Source organism: Podarcis bocagei (assembly GCF_964188305.1).
Source record: "Podarcis bocagei genome assembly, chromosome: 4".
NCBI lineage: Eukaryota > Metazoa > Chordata > Lepidosauria > Squamata > Lacertidae > Podarcis > Podarcis bocagei.
The window spans coordinates 103,005,185-103,026,495 of NC_138128.1; the positions used below are offsets into that span (position 1 = coordinate 103,005,185).

Genomic DNA, 21,311 nt, shown 5'->3' on the forward strand with positions numbered 1-21,311 from the left:
GCTATCCAGGTAGTCCTTAACTATGGCGATTTGTGATTTGCCATGTGGTATTTTGGGCAGAGAGGACCCTTTAGTGAGAAATCAATATTTTTACTCTTATGGCAGCAGTAGGAAACCTCTGATCCATTGTCCTAATGAGACCCACCACACCTATTCATTTGGCTTGTGAGGCTGTTGGAACAAAGCCACAACCATTTGTTCCACTCCTGGCTTTGTATATGATATAAGATGTGGAGCAGGTACAAAGGCAGCTGGGCCAAAAATGCATTTGTGGGCACCTGCAAATGCCTGTGCCTAGCACCTAGCATGGCTGTTTTACAAAATGCTACATGCAGCTGTTTGCAAGCTGTGTGGGTGAAAACTGGTCATCTGGTACCATTGTAACATTAGATGTTAGGTGGTTACACTCCCCCGACCTTTTAAACTTTGCCTGCAGGGCATGCTGGAGATAAGGATCCAGCCCGCTGGTTGAATCCAGTTCCCCACCCTTGCATTTCAGCTTAGTCCGATCCCTGTTTCAATGAATGAGAAATCCAAAGCACCATACATAAAAGGTGCAAGGGCTCAAAGTGTCCCAATCAAACACGGTTTCAATTCATTAATGGTCTGTTTCCTGATGCTTAATCCAGAACCTGCTAGAATGGTGGATGAAAACCTATTCTCTTCAATCCTCCACTTTCACATAAGCATTGTCCTTTCAGTTTTACAACTAATCTTGGTTAGTGCAATGTCTATATAGTGGGGTGGGAGAGTGGAAAAGAATGCCAATATATTTCACATCTGGCAACCAATGTGCCGCTTTGGTTTCAGATAGAATTTTTTTTCAGCTCTCCCACCCCACTCATACTGGAATTACGGTTTGCAAACCTGTTTCTAACCATTGTTGTAAACTGTATCTTGGCACGCCTTATAGTTTGTGACAATGTACAGTGGTGCCTCGCAAGACGAAAATAATCCGTTCCGCGATTCTCTTCGTCTAGCGGTTTTTTCGTCTTGCGAAGCAACCCTATTAGCGGCTTAGCAGATTAGCGCTATTAGCGGTTTAGCGGCTATTAAAGGCTTAGCGGATTAGCGGCTAAAAGGCTATTAGCGGCTTAGAAAAAGGGCGGGAAAGCGAAAAAAAATCGCAAGACTCGCAAGCAAGCCCATAGGGAAATTCGTCTTGCGAAGCGCATTGAAAAACGGAAAACCCTTTCGTCTAGCGGGTTTTCCGTCTTGCGAGGCATTCGTCTTGCGGGGCACCACTGTATGTGGTAAAACTAAAGAGGAGGAGTTGTTAGGGGGGAGTTAATGAATCCATAGAACGCCCTTCCTTATATAACTCTTTGTGGCAGGAGACTGAGCAGCATTTTATATGTACCAGCTCAGTGAAGCCATGTAATGAATGGTATGTGAAGGATTACTTAATGTGGTCAAAGGGAAGCTTTACTTACACATTTTTCCTGAGAAATTGACTTTTCTACATAGTTTTTCAGTGCAAGAGGAATATTTTTAGCAACTGTTACTGAGTTAGACATACAGTATGCAGCCTGCTCGTTTACACCTTCATGTTTGTAACCTTGATTGTAGCAGTTTCTGTACTGCGTTTCAGTTCATCTTGTTCTTGATAGATGGGTCTTTTGAAGTAGCTGTGACTATATGCAGCTGTGTACCTGCTGTGATTCCTCAGACACAAGCTTAATATAAAAAAGTAACTGCTTCTGAACATGATAAAATCTGTTTACATTATCTTCTTTGACTCACATTCCAGGAAAGAGATTTTTTCCTTTGCCTGGATTTTTTTTACCAGGAATCATGAAAAACCGCAAGACCGTATTTATATTTGACTCTACATCAAACAGTTTTCATCTGTAGCTGTTGCTTGAAAAACTACTTGCAGAAGAAATGTAGCCTAATTCTGAACTTTTGTTTTGAGCTTCATTTTTACAAAGGTGCAGACAAAAATTATGTGATCCAAATACAGTTTTGCCTTACTTTAAGATAAGGTTGAGGAACCTTTTCCAGCTTGAGGGTAACATTCTGGGGGCTACGTGCCAATGGTGAGTGGTGTCAGAGCCACAAGTGGGTGATGCCAAAGCCACCTCTGTTCTTCCACCATTAATACATATGCAGTTGTCTATACACCATCCATCCATATTGTCATTCCAAACATCTGCACATCATCCACATAATCATTTAAACTTTATCTCCCTTTCTCCATCAATTCTTCCCCCACTCCCTGCAGCAAAAAAGGGTTTGCTAAAAGTCCCCATTCACAGGAATGGTACTCCCCCCCCAAAAAAAAAGCCTATAGTCCTGTGCAAAAAGATATTTTTTTGGGGGGGGACAGCAGGAAGAATGTCAAGGGGCCTAGGAAATTGCAACACAGGTAAGCGTCCCCCAACACTAGACTGAGGATGGAGTACATGACATGGAACACTTTTCAGCAACAGTCTCATATCAAGTGCAACTTACAGGGGAAATTTTCAATTCAGTGGTGGTGTCATCTGGCAAAAAGTTCAATCACACTCTGATTATTGAGACATTAAAGTAGCACAGTCCTGTGTTCAGGCATTTTATCCTGGAAGTGACTAATACTTGTCCTGATCCTAATGCTGCTGCTGGTGGTGGTGGTGGTTAAATTTATATCCCACCCATCTGGCTGGGTTGCCCCAGCCACTCTGGCCAGCTTACAACATATATAAAGTCACAACAAAACATCAAACATTAAAAAATACCCTATACAAGCAAGAAACAAACCAATAAATCAATAGAAACTAATAATAATAATAATAACAACAACAATAAACAGTTTACAGTTACCCAAATTAAAATAACCGCCAACCTCAACTAAACATTTAGCCAACACTAAATGACAAAAACAAAACAGGGGAACCAAAATTAGAACAGTTTAAAACATTTTAGCTAGTTACCCCAACCCAAGAGTTGTTCCAGCAGTGTCTCTCTGGCCTCCCAGGAGCCTCTTAGCTGTTCAGCATAGTGGTAGGATACTGTGTTTGCTTGTGATACTTGAGAAGGGAGCCTTGCTTGTAGCTTCTAGATCACTGGGGAGAATCACTAGAAATGTACAGAATAAGGAAGGTGGTGTAGTCTTGAAACAGCAATGTGGTGGTTTTTTTTAAAAAAATGGAGTGCTTTCTAATTTTTATGAGGGGGGAATTAAAGAACATGAGAGTTAGCAAGCTGAGAGCTCAGCTTCTGAATTAAAGTTCATAAAACGATAGAGGCTTGGGGTCGTGAAATTTGTCGCTATAGTAATGAGTAGATTGAGTGACTTCCCTATGTAGAAAGGTGGCAACGTTCAGGACTTTTCAGTTTAGAGAATAGGTAAGTAAGAGGTGACACAGTAGACATTTATAAAATTATGCAAGACATAGAATTATAAAAGATGTTTATTAGACGTTTATAAAAGCTTTTCTCCCTCTAACAATAAAACTCATGAACATCCAATGAAGTTGAGCATTGGAAGATTCAGGACGGATGAAAGAAAGTCCTTCTTTGTGCAGCTGGATTTTCTGTGAGCTATGACTACCCCTACTCCCTGCAGGTTTCCCTTAATTGCTTCTTTGCTCAGTGACTGACCTTTTGAAAGAGACCAAACCATTACTCTTAGTTGTGATTCCTGCATTGCAGGAGGTTGGACTAGATGACCCTTGGGGTACCTTCCACATCTACAGTTCTGAGGCTCTACTATCCCCAGCTATGCCTTGTAATGCACATCACTTCAGCCATTCATCTGTAGATGACAGATGTCTTTAAGTACTTACCGTATTTTTCACTCCATTAGACGCACCCTTTTCTTCCTCAAAAGTAAGGGGAAATGTCTGTGTGTCTTATGGAGCAAATGCATGGTCCCTGGAGCCAAATTGCCCATGGGCAAAAAGCAGATTGTGCTTTCTTTTTTAGAAAGAGGGAAGGGGGTGTTGAAACAAAGCCGCTGAGCAGCTGATTGGCAAGCATTCAGGAGGGAGATAAGGGATGCTAGCGATAAAGAAGGCTGCCTGGGAGGGGGGAGGTAAAGGAAAGGAGACAGGAATACTAAAACAATGAGGAGAGAAATTAGAAGAAAAGGAGGAGCAAAAAACTGCTCCAGCTAAGGAAAAGACACTAACACAAACAAGAGGGAAGGGGGTGTTGAAAGGAAGCAGCTGAGCAGCTGATCGGCAAGCGATGAGGAGGGAGATAAGGGACTGTAGAGATAAAGGAGGCAGCCTGGGAGGGGGGAGGTAAAAGCACATGGATTTTTGCATTGGGCTACCCCAAAGTCACCATCAAATCACATATCATGTCTGTGGCCACAGCATGAACCGCAAAAATCATACATCCACTGTTTCGTCCAGAATATTTTTTTTCTTGTTTTCCTCCTCTAAAAACTAGGTGCGTCTTATGGTCAGGTGCATCTTATGGAGCAAAAAATACAGTACTTTTATTTAATGCATACATAGGTTTGGTGGCTGATGGTTCTGGATTCCTAGGTAGCAGAGGCCTGGAGAAAGCATTTCCGTCTCTGGGACCCTTTTCCTAATAAGGGCCAATTACACAGCCAAAAGTGTGTAAAATAAATAACTGGCACAATATAAGGTATAATTGTCCTGTTTCCATTTCTCATTAATTTATTAGTTTGTCAGGGAAACCATTGATGTGTAAACATCGTAAGCTTCCTGAACAAAATAACCACATTTTTAGGATTTAAACTTCACAAACTGCTGTGTCAGAGATACTGTCTTTGTTAATATCATACTGAGAACAAAGAGAAACTCCTAAATAAAATATTCAGGTATGTAGATGAACTGCATTTCCCAAACTCGGTGTAGCAAAATAACAGAAATATAGCAACTGTATTGCAATTGACACTAAGCTGAGGTCTTCATTCAGATAGGTATTGATAAGTTTCAAGAAATACTTTTCTAAATCTGTTTTCCAAACCCAGTTGAGCTTATGTGTCTAATTCCTCCCCATTCCACCCACTACACAAATGTTTTGTAGGAACTGACTGAAATTATTTTAGCAAATGTTTCCTGTCTGTACATACCAAACAGTTTCCCAAAATATTTTACTTAAAACTCCTTAATTTCTCCCTACAGATGTTAAGGTTTTTTTAAGAGTGTTGGTAGAGGATCCTGCTTTTAGAGATCAAGGCCAGGGAAGATGTCTTGAGAAAGCCAGAGGGGCAAAAGCATTGCAAACAGTTATGGTGATTTATTCAGGCTTTTATCCAAATTTCTGAGCAAAACCTGTTCTTGAAGATGGTCTGTAAATCTCTTCAGTTAATTTTACATACTTTATACTGAACAACATAGTCAATAATCTTTAAAACCTCTTGGGCCACCCTTATTGTTTAATGGGAAAGGGACACACTTGTGTGCATTTTAGAACTAACTGTTCTTTGTCATCTTTGATATCCATATTCAGAGCCATTGCAGATATTACTTTGAAAAACATCCCCCTTTGCTTTTGTCTTTTAAAATTTACACTTGAAAGCATGGCCACATGGAAGATTGCAGAAGCTACATCAGTGATTAGAAAAAACTTCAAGTTTTATTATTTTTATATTAATAGATTGTGCAGTTTTTCTTAGCGCAGTAGCAGCTGCTGTCATATCCCCATGTGAACCTAAAAGAGATGTTGCACTTGCTCACAAGTAGACTTGTGAGCAACTATTTTCACATATTTGTTGGCTCTGGCAACATCTGTTCTGGCTCTCTAGGGACGGGCTTAGGAGGCACAAATGGATGTTCTTGTATCCACTGTTTGCAGATCAAGGGCGGGGGATGTTTAATTTTTATTGTAGAAGGGGCATATGGATGAGGGGAGCTGAACAATGCCCATCTTGTCTTTATCTCCCCGTGCCCTTGCACTTTTGCTTTAGCTCACTTGATATCGGAGCCAGGCTGGGAGAAAGTGATAAGCATGCACAGTGAAAGTTAGGGGAAGAGACCCCCTTCCTCACCATTTGTCATGAAAATTAGACACACACACACACTGCACTTTTCCTTAGGGAAAGCCATTTGGCCCCATCATTGCCCATCAAACAGTAAATACTTTTTAGTTCCGGTGTGTTTTTAATTAAATATACAATATTTTATAAAAAGCAGGTCCATATATCATTTATGCTAGCTTCAGTTATCATTTTTAAAATTGTGAATGGAAAAATATAGTTTCTGATAATAGGTGGGATATAAATTATTGGAATAAACAGTGGTAAAAATAAGCACAAACTAAATTGAAATGTCTTTTTAAAATCCATATTTTAAATACTTACTAACATTACAAGTGAATTGTCACCATTTTTACTGCATATGCTAGTGGAGTCACTGATCTTGTTTCTATGTACTACATAAAAATGAAGTTGTGCACACACAGCAGATGACAAGGTATCAGTATAATTTCATATAACCTGCAATTTCCCTTTACTGCTGCTCAGTACACACACAGAACCTATATATGTTTCTACATGTGTTATATATTATATGTAACAACCTGTTCCTTTTACCAGCTCTCATTTGCCACTAATGCAGTTGCAGAGTCATAACATATGATCCTCTTCTTTTATAGCATCAAAGGTTGCTTGATATGTTGGACAAAGAGCACAAAGTGTTAGAAGAAAAAACAGAAGAATCTTTGATGCAGCAATCACAAAAATATAAGGTACATTGTATATACAAACTTTAAAGCTTTTAAAACCCAGGGGTCAACAATTTCCTGCAGGTACCCATAGAAAGCTTCCCTGGTGCCCACCCCCCGGTGAAATTGGCCTTGAGAGAAGCACCCTGTGGCAGGCAATAAAATAGGTTCTGATGTGTGCTTGATTGTGGTGTTTCAGCGCATTTTGCCCACAATAATTTCTCCAATTTGCAATTAACACGCAAGTCCAAAAATATTGGCAACCCCTGCTTAGAAGCTTGGTGGTAGTAGAGTGTCATTTGAGGTACATAGCGCTGAGAACAAATAACATTTATTTGGTGGTTTTGGGGTGCAGGCAATCTTTTGTTTGGGGTGGAAGACTCCTCTGCATAAAATGGGCTGAGGAAATGCATTTTTCTGAAAAGGGTTTTTAAAGCAATGCTGGCATTTTACACTTTCTGTCCACTATTTTATCTCTTATTTCAAGTCCTATCTCTCCTCCCTCCAGATCTTCCTTCCTTCACTAAGACCCTTTGTTAAAGTTTGTTGGGTTGTATATCTATTGGCCCACTGAGTCTGCTGCAACGGCCCTGCAATAAATTTGATTTATTGCCACTCCGACAAACTTCCAATGGTGCCCACACGCTTCCACTCCGCGTGCTGCCACTCTCTCCAGTTGCCGGGTAATAGCATAGTTCACACGCAGTGTAAAATGGCTTGTCTGTGTCGACATGGTGTCCTCAATAACTCAGCTTGACACCAGTGCTTCTAATCTAAAACTCTTTATTTAGAAGCATTCAAAACAGAAAAGAAAAACCTACAGAATCTAGCTGCATGTTTGCAGCTTTCTGCCTCTTAACAAAAAACGAAATGACCTTGCTCACATTCTCAGACAGACTGCTCTTCAGAGAGAGCTCAGCCCCCACAGAGCACAGATCAAAGGAATAAAATGCTTGGATCCTGTGGGCAGTGCACCCAGTCAATAAGAACGCTCCTGGAGTGTTAACTCCTGACAGTCCAGAACCACAACACCCCTTCAGGAATGGAAAACCTCCCCATAGGCTAGGCTATGCCACCCTACCCTTTTATTTTGTTTTTTCTGTTGAGTGGGAGAGGAGAAGACAGAGGGTTTAAAAGGTTATATTTATTTAGCTGATCTTACTGGGGGGATCCTTTGGGTTTGTTTGTTTTTTAACCCTGAAATAAAATAAAATTAAAAAACAAAAGCCATAGGCTAGGCTTTTCAACTTAGGCATTTCCCTCTTGCCAACATTTAGTGTGCTCCTCAGTCCTCTTTGGGACCGAAAATTGTGCTCTGTGGCCACATCAAAGCTCTAGGATCTAGAACAAAGTTCATGCCTTGCACCTCTCCTTAGGGCTGATGACTGCACATCAGGGGAAATGGGACCTTAGAGGGTAGGGTTATTTGATTTAGTTGTTTATTGAGTAAAAATTATACACCTCTCGATTGTAAAAAACAACAACCTCAAAGCAGCTTACAAAAAGATAAGACAATAAAATCACAAAAAATAACAACGCTATTTTAAAACATACAAAAGGTAAAATACTAAAACAGAATAAAATTATTTCAACCTTCTAAGCATCTGGGTAGGCTTGTCAGGATTTAACCTCCTTCCATCGGGCCTGTAAGACAGAGCTATTCTGCCTGGCCTTTAATTTGAATTCAGCCTGATCTTTTATTCCCCTTCCTCCCCCCTCCCCTTTTTATGAAGATTACCCGCTCTGGGACCCCACAGCTAATTCTCCCCATGTCTCCTCGCTGGCCCAAGTAGGACTAATTCAGCCAGCTAGCCCTGGTGACTATCTAATGCTTATTAGATGGATTTTCCCCAAATTGATTTTTGAACTTTGAATTTTATTGTTACTCATGTTTTTATATTGTGTTTTATGCTGCTTCTACAATTAAGTGTTTTAAATTTGTTGTTAGCCGCCTTGAGCCCGGTTTTCTGACCCGGGAAGTGCAGGGTATAAATAAAATAATAATAATAATAATAATAATAATAATAATAATAATAATAATAATAAGCAAGAATGTTTTTAGCAGGCACAGGAAACAGCAGAGCAAAGGCGCCTGCTCTTCTCAGCTCCCGTTTAATCTTAATAGGCAGGGAGTTCCATATTGCAGGTGCTGCCACACTAAATGATCAAGTTCTTACAAATGTGGAACCAGTATTATGTGGCACCTGTAGTAATGCCAATTCCGCCGATCGAAGCAGTCTCGTAGGTAAGGTGGTCCCAAGTTGTTGAGGGCTTTATATACTAATAGTAGCACCTTGAACTTGGCCTGGTAGCAAATTGGCAAACAGTGCAGATCTCTGAGCACAGGTATTCTATGTTGACAGGCTCTTGTTCCTGTCAGCAGTCGTGCTGCAGCATTCTTCACTTAACTGCAGCTTCCAGGTCAAATGCAAAAGAAACGCCACACAGAGTACATTGCAGTAATGCAGTCTTAATCCAGTCTAGGTTTATGCTCCTTCATAACTTGGTATTCACTTGGTATTATGTATAATAAGTTTTAAAAGTCAATATAAAGTTTACAAAGGAAATGCCCAGTTATTATAAAATAATGAATTTAATAACAAACTAAGCACTTGTATTTTTACACTTTAATATGCTTTACTTTGTATTGTATTTGCAGAACATGCTGGAAAAATGCATGGAGAGCGAGAGGGAAAGCAATAAGGAAGCTTTGGCAGCCTTTGCAAAGGTACCTCGGCTTGCAGAAAGAATTGATGAAATCACCTTTTGAACTGTTTTATGGTTATTCTGTATGGAATATTGTTGGCATGAGAATAAAGTAATTAAAAACAAAACTACACAGTCCTGTGCATATCTACTCAGAAGAGAAAACCATTGAGTAGAAGGTGAACAATGTCTGAAATTTGGAATTGCTAGTTATTTTTTCCTCCTGGCCCAGCCCAAAAACTGAATCAGTGACTTAAGATTAAATTGAGAGTTGTGTCCAAATTTTGAGAGTTAATCTTCTAAAAACAAGAAAGTTAGTTGTTTTGGTTTCTCAATGCAAGTCAATGCAGTTTACTAATAATTGCATTTCCAGATCACAGTCCGAATCCTGGGATCCAGTTGGGTTCAGATCATCCTGGGGCTGATCTAAATTGCTAAATAAAGCCCCAAATTGGATTGAGGGGTCCATGCACAGCCCAAGGTGTGCATCCAAAAATTTGGGACACCCTGCCATTGAAAGGTGAGAGCTAGGCATGCGTGTCACAGCCTTAGTCTGTAAATTCTGGCATTCCTTGTGCTCTGGGCATGCATTTTTTTCTCTCTCTTCAGAAGGGCTGATTGAGCCAGTATGTCTATCGGGATTGTATTCTCTCTCAGTCCCCGTGCTAGGGCCAGTGCTCCCAGCCTCTGTAGAGGAACAACAACAGTCTGGCTGAGGGAGAGTGACGCTGACTGTGGTTAGCTGGTGGGCGGACAAGCTTTGTTGGAGTCAGATGGTCAGTTCTACCTCCAAAAGTCTTCAAGCTTTGCCACCAGTGAGGGAGATTCTCGCCTTTCCTTCTGCCTAGAAGAAAGGTTGGGAGAATATTTATTGTTGGTGCCTAGACTTAGGAATCCTATGCAACATTGTGTATCTGTGTGTATGCTGAATAAATAGATAAAACTATTTTTAATTTCCCTTTATATGATTTGAAGATTGAAAAAGAAGAGCTGGAAGCTGCCATTGTAACAGCAGTAAAAGCAGAAAGAGAAAACATGAAAAAACTCCATGTAGAAGAAAAGGAACTATGGCAAGCAGAGAGAAACAAAGATCAGGAAAGGATTGCTCAAGCAATTGCAGATGTAGTTGAAGAACAAAGACAGAGTCAGGTTAGTTAATTTCACATGCACTTACCTGTTACTGGACTCCAGTGCTATTACTGTGAAAGCAAGAGCACCCTGTTGTAAGCAGTAAAGCACTGGCCAATACATTTTGGTCACATTTTTATTTTTTATCACTATTATTATTACTTCTATACAGCTGCACCACTGTTGTTAACAGTCTTAAGTTAGATCATGCCTTAGCTGCTGAGAGAGGCTTTTTATAACTTGTCTTACTTATCCTTCCCCTGTATTTTTGTGTGAGTCCTTACTGGCTGGACTTGTTGCAGAATTAGGGGGAGCCACTCCTTGCCTACTGCTGCTGAATCATTGACTCTTCACACCTGTAGCTTGGAGGAGGCAGCTCCAAGAGCTGTGTGGGCAGTCCTGGCTAGCCCAAGGACTTTCTAAAACCAGCTGCAGAAGTGCAGCAGGTTAACTGAAGGGATGACATCAGAGGGCTGAGACAAGGACAAAGGTGCGGTGCTATTTGACTTGTTTTTACTTCGAGAATGGTGTTGTTATGTGGTTGACTATACAGATTGCTGGTTGTCCCAGGAATGTCAGGGCAAGAGAGTGTTGCAGTCCTGTGGACTTAGTACCTTTGCAGGGGGTAGTTTGGTTATGTCCCAGATGAGAGCTGGGGTCAGAAGTGAGAACTTAAGGTAGACTATGGGGGCAAGAGGAATTGCTGCCATCTGCATTTTCTGCGGCTCATAAGGATCACAGAGCCCCTGAGCTATGCGAAAACCTGAGACCAGCAGCAGAGCAGGCACAAGATACTGGTTAGGCCACAAGATCAGTGTGGCCATTTTCATTATTTGTAGGAATAAATGCAAAAAGCAGAACACTGCCTACCACCCAAGGATGCAGGGACACACATCAGCCTCCTGTCATTTAAGAACCACCACTGAAATATAAAAAGCTATTAAAAGCAATTTAGACTTCTAGGCTCCTGTACTGGCCTCTCTCTTTACTTGCATCTGTTGGTATGGACAGGCTTCCTCAGATTGGGGGTTGGCAGTCATAGTTTCCATTTTCGAAAAAGGGTTAAAAAACAATCCGGCAACTACAGAGCAATTTGTCTGTTTAACACCGTTAGCAAGCTCTATGCAAAAAAGCACAGGAAACTCTTGGATTGACTGGAACAAGAGAACATTCTAGCAGACGAAAAAGCTGGGTTTAGGGAAAGGCGATCTACCATTGATTAATGTTTCGTATTACGTCATTTGATTAAGAAATATTCCTCTAGTAATACAACCTCTCTATAATGCCACCTTTATAGACTTTGACTCCATATCCCTACCCACCTTGTGGGGAAGAATTGAAGGCATCTTCAAATGATAGATGGTTACTCCATCTCAGGGGTGTCCAGCTTCCAAGACACTGCAATCTACTCCCACTATTAAAAAACTGGCAGTTGTTGATCATTTTTGGGGGGAGGATAAGCCAACGTTATTGTGCTTTTGGGGGGGAGGGGATTGGGGTCCCAGGATAGACCACGGACACCCCACAATCGACCAGTAGATCGCGATCGACCTGTTGGACATTCCTGCTTTATCTAATACAAATGGATGGAGGCTCGCAACATTATACAGGAGGCAGCAACTAAAACCATCCCAATGAAAAGGAAATGCAAGAAAGCAAAGCGGCTGTCCAACGAGGCCTTACAAATAGCGGGGGAGAGAAGGCAAGCAAAATGCGAGGGAGATAGTTAAAGATACAGGAAATTGAATGCAGATTTCCAAAAAATAGCAAGGAGAGACAAGAGGGCCTTCTTAAATGAGCAGTGCAAAGAAATAGAGGAAAACAACAGAATGGGAAGAACCAGAGATCTGTTCGAGAAAATTGGAGATATGATAGACTATATGGGACTGGCTGAAATGACTGGCAGAATCCGTGACCAGGGGAAAGAGACGGCGGATGAAGATTGGAAGAAATTTAAAATTTATCTTAAGAAATATTGTAAAATTAATGAATGCTAAAATGTTAAGGTTTTAGAGAAAAAGGGGATTACAGCTGTAAAAGATTAAGTAAAAGAAAAGAATAAGGGGAAAATTTGATAAAACCAAGGGCTAGGATTTGCTGAAACAAATTTGGAAATTGGGATGTAGAAAGGGGAGGTATGGGGAAGTCGGCGAAGTAAGGTTTAAGAAAAAAAGGATATGAAACTATACATGTTTGTTTGTGTGCTTGTTTGTTTGTGTTGTGTATTGTTTGTGTTTATAAAAACTGTGACAAACCAATAAAAAATTTTATTAAAAAAAAGAGAAAATTGGAGATATGAAAGGAACATTTCGTACAAAAATTACCATAATAAAGGACAAAAGTGGTAAGGACCTAAACAGAAGCAGAAGACATCAAGAAGAGGTGGCAGGAATACACAGAGGAATTATACCAGAAAGATAGGGATGGCTCGTACACCCCAGGTAGTGTGGTTGCTGACCTTGAGCCAGACATCCTGGAGAGTGAAGTCAAATGGGCCTTAGAAAGCACTGCTAATAACAAGGCCAGTGGAAGTGATGATATTCCAGCTGAACTATTTAAATTTTTAAAAGATGATGCTGTTAAGGTGCTACACTCAATATGCCAGCAAGTTTGGAAAACTCAGCAGTGGCCAGAGGATTGGAGAAGATCAGTCTATATCCCAATCCCAAAGAAGGGCAGTGCCAAAGAATGCTCCAACTACCGCGCAATTGCACTCATTTCACACGCTAGCAAGGTTATGCTTAAAATTCTACAAGGCAGGCTTAAGCAGTATGTGGACCGAGAACTCCCAGAAGTGCAAGCTGGATTTCGAAGGGGCAGAGGAACCAGAGACCAAATTGCAAACATGCGCTGGATTATAGAGAAAGCTAGAGAGTTCCAGAAAGACATCTACTTCTGCCTAATTGACTATGCAAAAGCCTTTGACTGTGTCGACCACAGCAAACTATGGCAAGTTCTTAAAGAAATGGGACTGCCTGATCACCTCATCTGTCTCCTGAGAAATCTCTATGTGGGACAAGAAGCTACAGTTAGAACTGGATATGGAGCAACTGATTGGTTCAAAACTGGGAAAGGAGTACGACAAGGCTGTATATTGTCTCCCTGCTTATTTAACTTATATGCAGAATTCATCATGCGAAAGGCTGGGCTGGATGAATCCCAAACCGGAATTAAGATTGCCGGAAGAAATTGCAACAACCTCAGATATGCAGATGACACAACATTGATGGCAGAAAGTGAGGAGGAATTAAAGAACCTTTTAATGAGGGTGAAAGAGGAGAGCGCAAAATATGGTCTGAAGCTCAACATCAAAAAAACGAAGATCATGGCCACTGGTCCCATCACCTCCTGGCAAATAGAAGGGGAAGAAATGGAGGCAGTGAGAGATTTTACTTTCTTGGGCTCCATGATCACTGCAGATGATGACAGCAGCCACGAAACTAAAAGACTCCTGCTTCTTGGGAGAAAAGCAATGACAAACCTAGACAGCATCTTAAAAAGTAGAGACATCACCTTGCCAACAAAGGCCCGTACAGTGGTGCCCCGCAAGACGAATGCCTCGCAAGACGAAAAACTCGCTAGACGAAAGGGTTTTACGTTTTTTGAGTCGTTACGCAAGACGAATTTCCCTATGGGCTTGCTTCGCAAGACGAAACGTCTTGTGAGTTCTTGCGAGTTTGTTTCCTTTTTCTTAAAGCCGCTAAGCCGTTAATAGCCGCTAAGCCGCTAATAGCCGTGCTTCGCAAGACGAAAAAACCGCAAGACGAAGAGACTCGCGGAACGGATTAATTTCGTCTTGCGAGGCACCACTGTATAGTAAAAGCTATGGTTTTCCCAGTAGTGATGTATGGAAGTGAAAGCTAGACCATAAAGAAGGCTGATCGCCGAAGAATTGATGCTTTTGAATTATGGTGCTGGAGGAGACTCTTGAGAGTCCCATGGACTGCAAGAAGATCAAACCTCTCCATTCTTAAGGAAATCAGCCCTGAGTGCTCAATGGAAGGACAGATCCTGAAGCTGAAGCTCCAATACTTTGGCTACCTCATGAGAAGAGAAGACTTCCTGGAAAAGACCCTGATGTTGGGAAAGATGGAGAGCACAAGGAGAAGGGGACGACATAGGACGAGATGGTTGGATAGTGTTCTCGAAGCTACCAGCATGAGTTTGACCAAACTGCAGGAGGCAGTGGAAGACAGAAGTGCCTTGGCGTGCTCTGGTCCATGGGGTCACGAAGAGTCGGACACGACTAAACAACAACAACAAGGGTCATCTTACTGGAGCAATATATTCTTACAAAATCCTGTTCAGCATAAATCTCCTCTGTCTGGCTGAATGTGTGCCCACAAACAAAAACCACAGGGAAGCAAGCAAATTTCTTTTGGTTGTTCTACCCCCAGAACAACTTTAAGACACCTTGTATAAAAATCCTTTGACCTATTTGTCTGAAATTTGGCAGGTTTCTTACTGGGGGCACCTCTCTCCTGTTTCCTGTTTTCAGACCTCTTCCCTATAAAATACTGGGAAGATTACACAATTTCCCCCCAACCCAAACTAAAAAGACTGGTCTTGTGGGCAAACCACTACAACCATCCTCCAGAAATCTTACAGGATTCCTCCCCTCAAAATTTCATCTAACTGTCAAAAAAGAGGGTTTTTTAAAGAAGAAGAAAAAAAACTTTAAAGATGGCCAGCATTTAAAAAAAAATAAATGGAAAAATTTACCTCTAAGTTTCCGACCTTATCCACACTGGAAGGGGTACTATGCCTGGATATTTCATCCACTTCTGTTAAAATAGAGTGTGGGTAGGGGAAAGCAAAATATTGAAGTTGGTAAATTAAAAGAAAGTAAATATATTTTAGTTACCTTGTTACTTCCAGGATTTATGAGCACCCTGTATCTTCAGTATGCCATACGCATAGAAATCAGAAAAAATAGAATAGCTTTTTTCAGTGCCTAGAAAAAATCCGGGTCATCACTGCATAATAGTGATAAACAATGCTGCTGTCAAGGAGCTATCAATGAGCCAGGACATCCTCAAGGCAGGGCACACACACAGAAGATATGGAATGCAATTAGCTTTTTATTAGCAGAGAAACAATGATACAGCAATGTCCGGCATCTTAATGAAGGTGTTACTGAAACTAAGCTCTAGGCCCACCCTTCTCCTCTAACCACTCATCCTACCAAGCAGACAAAGGCTGCATCAAGGGGGTGGGCTCCTCCTCAAGCAGAGCTGGGGGGGAAGGGCAGTCAGCAGAACTGGGACTGTCTCTGCGCATGCTGTGACTCTCAGCTTCTAATCCTGTCTTTGCAAGGCCCTCCTTCTCCTGATCCCCTTGATCACTTAGCTCTCCTGCTTCTATCAGCTCCCAGATTGTCCCTTCTGCTGAGTGCTCCTCAGTGTCCTACCACCAGGCTCCGGTCTCTAAGGTGTCATCTTAGGAGCCCTCCTTGGGCTGGTGGCTCCCACCACTCTTCTTCATCCAGTCAGTCCCTGACAGCTCCTCTCCCCTCCCCTTCTATGGCACAGCCATGAGGAGATACAGAGAAGCTTAACCACAGTTTAGCATAGCACCTGAACCCTAAACTATGGTTAATCTTAACGAAGGTTAAATGAAACATGCCAGTTCATAAACAATGGTTTGAAAACTGAACATAGTTCAGATCAATTAAAAATTCTGAATTAAAAAACAGAAGCAAGAGCTTTAGCCATTTCAGAGTGGGGATAGGGCAAGCACGGGAAACCAAAGCTCACTGCACCTCATTCTTGTAACAGTAAACCGTTGTTTATCATTATCTGTACAAGGCCAATGTGTATCAAGCCCCTCCATTAAAGTTCTGAAAATGTTTCAGTTTTCTAACTTTTCCCTATAAAAACAACTTGTTTTCTCTACAAACATCTTGAATGTTACATAAATCCAAGTTTTCCAGGTAACTTAATAAATTGGAAATATTGTTCCTTGTGGAGACATAAATATGACAGTGATAAATGATATTATATCACCAGGGGAATGCTAGACGTTTTTTACAGTGGTATCTGTAGCAGATGTACAGCATAAGCGAGTCCAAAATATTATTTGTTTCCTTTGAGCAGGGTATGTTGGGATTTCCATTTCAGACATATGCTATCCAGGTGGATAAATGCAAATTATAAAGGAGACTTACTATATTCAAAGAAAGGCTTTGCATAAAACTTCTTAGTTTTTTTGGAATGTAATATGGGTGAAAAACATGACTTCCTAAAATAAGTAAAGTTCTGATTACAGTAATACACTTGGCTTTTCCTCTGCAGCTTTGTGTTCTTTGTAATACCAATGCTGCGGATATTGCATGGTGTGCAAGCAGGATGGCGTGCTGGCAATGTTCCACTATTTTTGTTCTGTCTTTGGCATCTTGCTTATATTTGACATGGTCCTTTTAAAGGCCAATTCATATATGGTAGCTGTCAGAATAAATTACAGGAGGATTCTTAAGTCAGGTAGGGTTTTTTTGGGGGGGAGGGGTGGAACTCTCAACTGTTTGCGTGCCACCAACTGAAAAGGATAAAATTGTACACAAGGTTCAAAATCCACAGTTTTATTTATGTGAAAATGTTGCTCTCATCTATTTCATATAAAATCTAGTAAACATTTTAACATAGCAGAAGCAAGCATATTATTCAGGGATGTTGGATATAAGAGACTTCCTTGAAAGCAATGGAAAGCAAGTGAAGGTGCAGCTATGTTAAATTCAGTGGAGTTTATTCTTTAGTAAATATACCTGGGTCTGAAGTGTTGGCCATATATTTATTAAAATAGTTAACATCTTCAGTTTGAAAAATAATAATCTCCAAGGTATAAAAATCCATATTAAAAATGATAAGACCAAAATGAATTAATAAAGTAAAACAAATAATTTAATCGTTCAATAATCAGTAGAAAGAAACTGCAGGAGGGGAGCGTGTTCTTGAGGGGCTGCTTCTTGGCCACGGTGAGAACAGGAGGCTGGACTAGAGGGGCCACTGACCTCATCCTGCAGATACTCTTCTTCTGTTATTGTAGAGCTACGTCTGCCGACAATTCACTACATGTGTCTTTTAATGATTCCTTCATCCAGGTTTGTTCCCAACAAAATAATAATCCGTGATGGTGCAACTTTGCTACAAACTGGCTGTTGTGCCTTCCACATTCATTCTTTTGGTAATGTCTCTTCCTGTATTTATGCTCTTCTGTATATTTGTAAATAAAGGAACTATTTATAAGAAAGGAGATTCCAACTAAACATCAGGAAGAACTTTCTGATGGTAAGAGCTGTTCCGTAGTGGAACGGACTCATTCTGGAGGTGGTGGACTCTCCTTCCTTGAAGGTTTTTAATCAGAGGTTGGATGGCCATCTGTCAGGGATGCTTTAGTTGAGATTCCTGCATTGCAGGCAGAGCTGTAGCTAGGTGATCTTTCATCACTCCTGGCAGAACCGTCCACGGACAAATAAGCCCTTTTAGCCACAGACAAATTAGCTCTTCTTTCCGCCTCTCCTCCAACCCCCATTGAATTCCTCCTGCACTTCACCTTGTAATGAATTCTTTCACAGAAAATCCAATATTTAATTTATTATTTCTTAATAAAAGGTTTCAGCAATGAAAATGACATTTTGATGTGAGTTGATAGTTTTTTAAAATGTAATTCAGTTGTAAAACAATACACAGATAGACCTAAATGAAGCATACAAACAATGCCATACTGATTTGTTCCACAATGATAACTTTACATTATAATCACCTGCAATGCTCCCACTGCTCACTTCTTACCAATTGTGCTAATATTGCTCCACCAGTGGTAGGTAAGTACTGGTGGCAGGCAGCGTAGAGAGTGGCTGGCAGGCAGGCAACGAGGGCAGAGGCTGCGCTGAGCCAAGCCCAGGACAGCTGCCAGCCACTGCCTTCGTGGGTTGCAATGTCAGTAGCTGCGGCGGCAGCAACCTCCTCATTCGACGAAAGGAACCTCTGAAGCCTGGCGCTGGGCTGGCTTCCTCCACCATGCACACATACACACACACTCCCCCCTCCCCCGAGAGACGTGTGCCCTCTCGGCTTCCCTCACATTACACGCTGCGCCCAACCTCAACTTGCCCCCCTTGTCGGGATGCCGAGAGGGCGGGGAGAGTTGGCTTCTGCTCGGCAACGCCCACCTCCTCTCTCTGTCTCTCTGTCCGGGCCGCGTGCATGCTCCTCCCGCAGTCTCCTCCAGCTCCCTTTCCATTCCGAGTGGCTATGTTGTTGCTGCTGCTGTGCCCGCCTCAAAGTTTGGCCGGCAGCTCCTGCAATAATATTTTTATTTATGGACATATTTTTAGTCGATTTTGCGTGCCCCCTCGCCTGTGCTCTTGTTGTGGCCGGCGAGGCAGCGGCGGTAGCGCTTGGGCCCTCCTCCCTCAGCGGGGACTGTGGCCATGGGGGCTCCCAACTCCAGCTCTTTCTCCCCCCCGTGGTGGTTCATTCCCCCCCCCATATAGTCCAGCCCCCCCCACAAGGTCTGAGGGACAGTGAACCAGCCCCCTGCTGAAAAAGTTTGAGGACCCCTGACCTAAACAATCAAATACACTAAACAGTATGTCTCAGGGAGCTGGTTCATATGAAAAAAATGATATTTGTAACTCTTGGTTGTATATTTGGATAATCCTTAAATTACTGTTGTGGTTAATTGTGGATTATGCCAGTAAAGAAACTGTGCATCATGAGTGTTGGCTAAGTGCTGGATCTCTTGAGCTTTTTTTATCCACCAGGTGTTTTTCAGTTCTCTGGTTCATCTTTCAACCTCAGCCTTAGCGTTGGCATAGGTTTTTTTTCTTAGTGGCATAGTTTCTATCTCTTTGCCAGATCTAAAAGGCCTTCCTTTTCTTGTCAATCATGCGTTCAATCTCACTGTCATTTTCATCAAACCAGTCCTGGTGTTTCTTGGTTTGGTATCTAATAGTTTGTTCACAGGTTGCAATAATGGATGCTTTTAGCTTGGTCCAGTGTTCCTTGATGTTATCAGGGAATTCTGAAAGCAGAAGGTCCTTAAGAGTCATTTGGAAGCAATCCCGCTTAATGGGATCTTGAAGGGCTTGAGTGTTCATTTTGCGCCTTGGTATAATCTTGATAGCCATCGTGGAGCGTATTAATCAGTGATCTGTCCAGCAGTCGTTGGCGCTTGTCATAGTTCTGGTAAGGAGCACATCACGGCGATCTTTAGCACGGACAATAACATAGTCTAAGAGGTGCCAGTGGTTTGACCGAGGATTCCTCCATGAAGTTTTAAATTTATTTTTCTGTCGAAAGAGTGTGTTGGTAATAACAAGGTGTGCTGCACATATCATCAAAAGTAAGATTCTGTTCTGGTAGCTCTTGCCAACTCCTTCTTTCCCAATAGTCCCAGGCCACAGATCCTTAGGCGTCTCTGATAGGATGGTATCCAGCTGAGAGTAAAAATTTTCTTTAATGTCTTCATCAGCATCCAGTGTTGGTGCATAAGTGCTTAGAATAGTAGCTTGTTGGTTTCTGGTGACCTTTATTCGAAGGGTTGAGAGTCTCTCATTAATGCCGGTAGGAACTTCTGACAGGAGCTTCATAGGGTCGTTTTTGATGGCAAAGCCTACCCCATGTATTTGATGTTCTTGTTCAGATAGACCTTTCCAGAAGAATGTGTAGCCTTCTTTTTCTTCCTTCAGTTGTCCCTTGCCTGCTCTTCGAGTTTCTTGAAGCGCTGCAATATTGATGTTAAAACATCGTAGCTCTCTTGCAGTGATAGCAGTTCTGCATTCAGGACGCTCGCTGTCTGTGTTATCTGACAAAGTCCGTAAATTCCATGTTCCAAAGTTCAATTGTCTTTTACGACCGCTAGGTGGTGACCCCACTGGGTGCGGTAATCCAGATATGGAAAAAGGGAGGCAAACTATGTTTAGGGCACCTTTTCTAGCCCCTCCCCCTTTTCGGGGTGAGCAGATCCTAAAAAGGGCTGATCAGTCATGGATACAGCTGCTGAGCTGCTCAACTCCCTCATTCCTTGACTCGGAACAACTGAATCTGTATCCACCATCCATGTGCTGGTTCATGATGACTAGGGCAGTGTTTCCCAACCGGTGTTCCGCGGCACACTAGTGTGCCGTGAGACATCGGCTGGTGTGCCGTGGGAGGGAGGCGGGCGAGTCGGGCGGTGAGAGGCGGCGGCGGCGAGGATCCGCGTCGAGCCGGGGGCGGCTCCGCGGTGGTGGTGCCGAGCGGCGGGGCAGCGCGTGCAAAAGGGAGGAGCGCGAGACAGAGGAGGAGGAGGAGGCCAGCATGTCCGGGCAGCAGCAGCAACAACAGCAGCAGCAACTCCCGCCGCCGCCCCCTCCTCCGCCCGCTATCGCCGCCACCACCACAACAGCCGCCGCCGCCTCAGCTGCCGCCATCCCTCAGTCCCTCGCTCTGCTGCCTCCTCCCCCCTACCCCCAAAGCTTGGAGGTCCCCCCCCCGGCAAGGGGGAGGAAAAAAAATTTAAAACTTTCACTTTCGTGCGTCCCTCCCAGCGTGACGCTGCGCGCTGACGTCACGGGGCTGTAATGGTGGTGTGCCGCGAGATTTTTTTCATTAAACAGGTGTGCCGTTGCCCAAAAAAGGTTGGGAAACACTGGACTAGGGGCTTCCAGATTTCATGATCCTGCCCCCGTTACCATTTGCCGATCGCCATGGAGCTTAGGACTTGCTGATCAGAAGGTTGGCGGTTCGAATCCCCGTGATGGGGTGAGCTCCTGTTGCTCGGTCCCAGCTCCTGCTCACCTAGCAGTTCGAAAGCATGTCAAAGTGCTAGATAAATAGGTACCGCTCCGGCGGGAAGGTAAATGGCGTTTCTGT

The 21,311-nt window shown here is 42.5% G+C and overlaps 1 protein-coding gene and 1 long non-coding RNA gene across 2 annotated transcripts in view; one reads left to right on the forward strand and one right to left on the reverse strand.

Annotated features, from left to right (window-relative positions):
* The window catches only part of CCDC91 (coiled-coil domain containing 91), a 148,855-nt gene that overhangs the window by 98,685 nt on the left and 28,859 nt on the right, over nt 1–21,311 (forward strand). The window contains exons 10-12 of the mRNA XM_081191051.1: nt 6,556–6,648; nt 9,284–9,352; nt 10,306–10,479. Of these exons, the coding sequence (XP_081047177.1) occupies nt 6,556–6,648; nt 9,284–9,352; nt 10,306–10,479 (336 nt within the window). The remainder of the gene's footprint in view (nt 1–6,555; nt 6,649–9,283; nt 9,353–10,305; nt 10,480–21,311) is intronic.
* LOC308585420 lies at nt 1,249–19,846 on the reverse strand. Its single transcript, XR_014007385.1, has 4 exons — nt 19,126–19,846; nt 18,557–18,754; nt 15,181–15,242; nt 1,249–3,057 (listed from the first exon to the last, which is right to left on the reverse strand). It is a non-coding gene; the product is annotated as an uncharacterized lncRNA (long non-coding RNA).